At 47.0% G+C, this 1,559-nt stretch overlaps 1 protein-coding gene across 1 annotated transcript in view; it reads left to right on the forward strand.

Annotated features, from left to right (window-relative positions):
• LOC140340445 (chloride channel protein ClC-Kb-like) overlaps positions 1–1,559 on the forward strand; it is a 17,868-nt gene that overhangs the window by 9,256 nt on the left and 7,053 nt on the right. The window contains exons 4-6 of the mRNA XM_072425657.1: positions 234–362; positions 480–619; positions 773–850. Coding sequence (XP_072281758.1) covers positions 234–362; positions 480–619; positions 773–850 — 347 coding nt within the window. The remainder of the gene's footprint in view (positions 1–233; positions 363–479; positions 620–772; positions 851–1,559) is intronic.

The raw sequence follows: 1,559 nt of genomic DNA on the forward strand, positions 1-1,559 counted from the left end.
GGCTCCTCTGTAGGTTGGGTTTGGGGTCCTCTGTATGTTGTGTTGGGCTCCTCTGTAGGTTGGGTTTGGGGGCCTCTGTAGGTTGGGTTTGGGGTGCTGCAGATGGGGGGTTAGGGTATTGGGTATAAAGTTGTTTTGATGATTTTGTTCCTGTAGGGGAGGGGTAAGGTGTTGGTACTGCCATCACCCCCCATCCCCCAGTACCATTGTTTGACTCTCTCCCCTCTGATCAGCGCACCGCTGGCTGCAGCAGGAGTTGGGGGGACACACACTGCTCCGCTACCTCTCCTGGATTGTCTACCCCATCGCCCTGGTGGCTTTCTCAACTGGATTCGCTCAGAGCATAACACCTCACTCTGGGGGTAAGATGACCACTCTGGAGAATGAAGGGGGGTCACTCTGGGGTATGGGGGGGTCACCCTGGGGGTACAATGTTCTCTCTGCTGGCTAACACACTCATCCCCTTTGTGTGTGCGCAGGTTCTGGAATTCCTGAACTGAAGACCATCCTCACCGGGGTCATCTTGGAGGAATATCTGACCATAAAAAACTTTGGTGCCAAGGTGGTGGGTCTTACCTGCACCCTGTCAGCTGGCAGCACCATGTTCCTGGGTAAAGTGGTGAGTAATGGAAAGTCACCATCATACAAAGGACACACTCATCTATTACACATGCTGCATGTGGCCCTCTAGTGTTCTGTGTACAACACTGTGGTATATGTCGGAGCTATATATACCTGACACATAATAGGAACTCATGTCTCCAATTCACAGGGCCCCTTTGTTCATCTGTCCAGCATGATTGCAGCGTACCTGGGGCGAATGAGGTCATCAGTGACTGGAAATTACGAGGTAAAGACACCTGATCACATGACTGATTCACCTTTATAGAATACCAGACACTTTCTACATGCAACTTCTTACAAGTGTCTTCCTACATGCAAGTTCTTATCTTACATGCGTCTTCTCACTTGCGACTCCATATGTGCGTCTTCTTACAAGTGACTTCCTACATTTGAATTCTCACATGCGTCTTCTTACATGCGTCTTCTTACATGTGTCTTCTTACATGCGTCTTCTTACATGCGTCTTCTTACATGCGTCTTCTTACATGCGTCTTCTTACATGTGGCTTCCTTCATGTGTCTTCTTACATGTGACTTCTCACATGCGTCTTCTTACATGTTTCTTCTTACATGCGTCTTCTTACATGCGTCTTCTCACATGTGTCTTCTCACATGCGTCTTCTTACATGTGGCTTCCTTCATGTGTCTTCTTACATGTGACTTCTCACATGCGTCTTCCTACATGTGTCTTCTTACATGCGTCTTCTTACATGTTTCTTCTCACATGCGTCTTCTTACATGCGTCTTCTTACATGTGGCTTCCTTCATGTGTCTTCTTACATGTGACTTCTTACATGTGTCTTCTCACATGTGTCTTCTCACATGTGTCTTCTTACATGTGACTTCTTACATGTGTCTTCCTACATGTGTCTTCTTACATGTGACTTCCTTCATGTGTCTTCTTACATGCGTCTTCTTACATGTGACTTCTCACAT

The sequence above is a fragment of the Pyxicephalus adspersus genome, chromosome 11 (assembly GCF_032062135.1).
Source record: "Pyxicephalus adspersus chromosome 11, UCB_Pads_2.0, whole genome shotgun sequence".
NCBI classification, from domain to species: domain Eukaryota; kingdom Metazoa; phylum Chordata; class Amphibia; order Anura; family Pyxicephalidae; genus Pyxicephalus; species Pyxicephalus adspersus.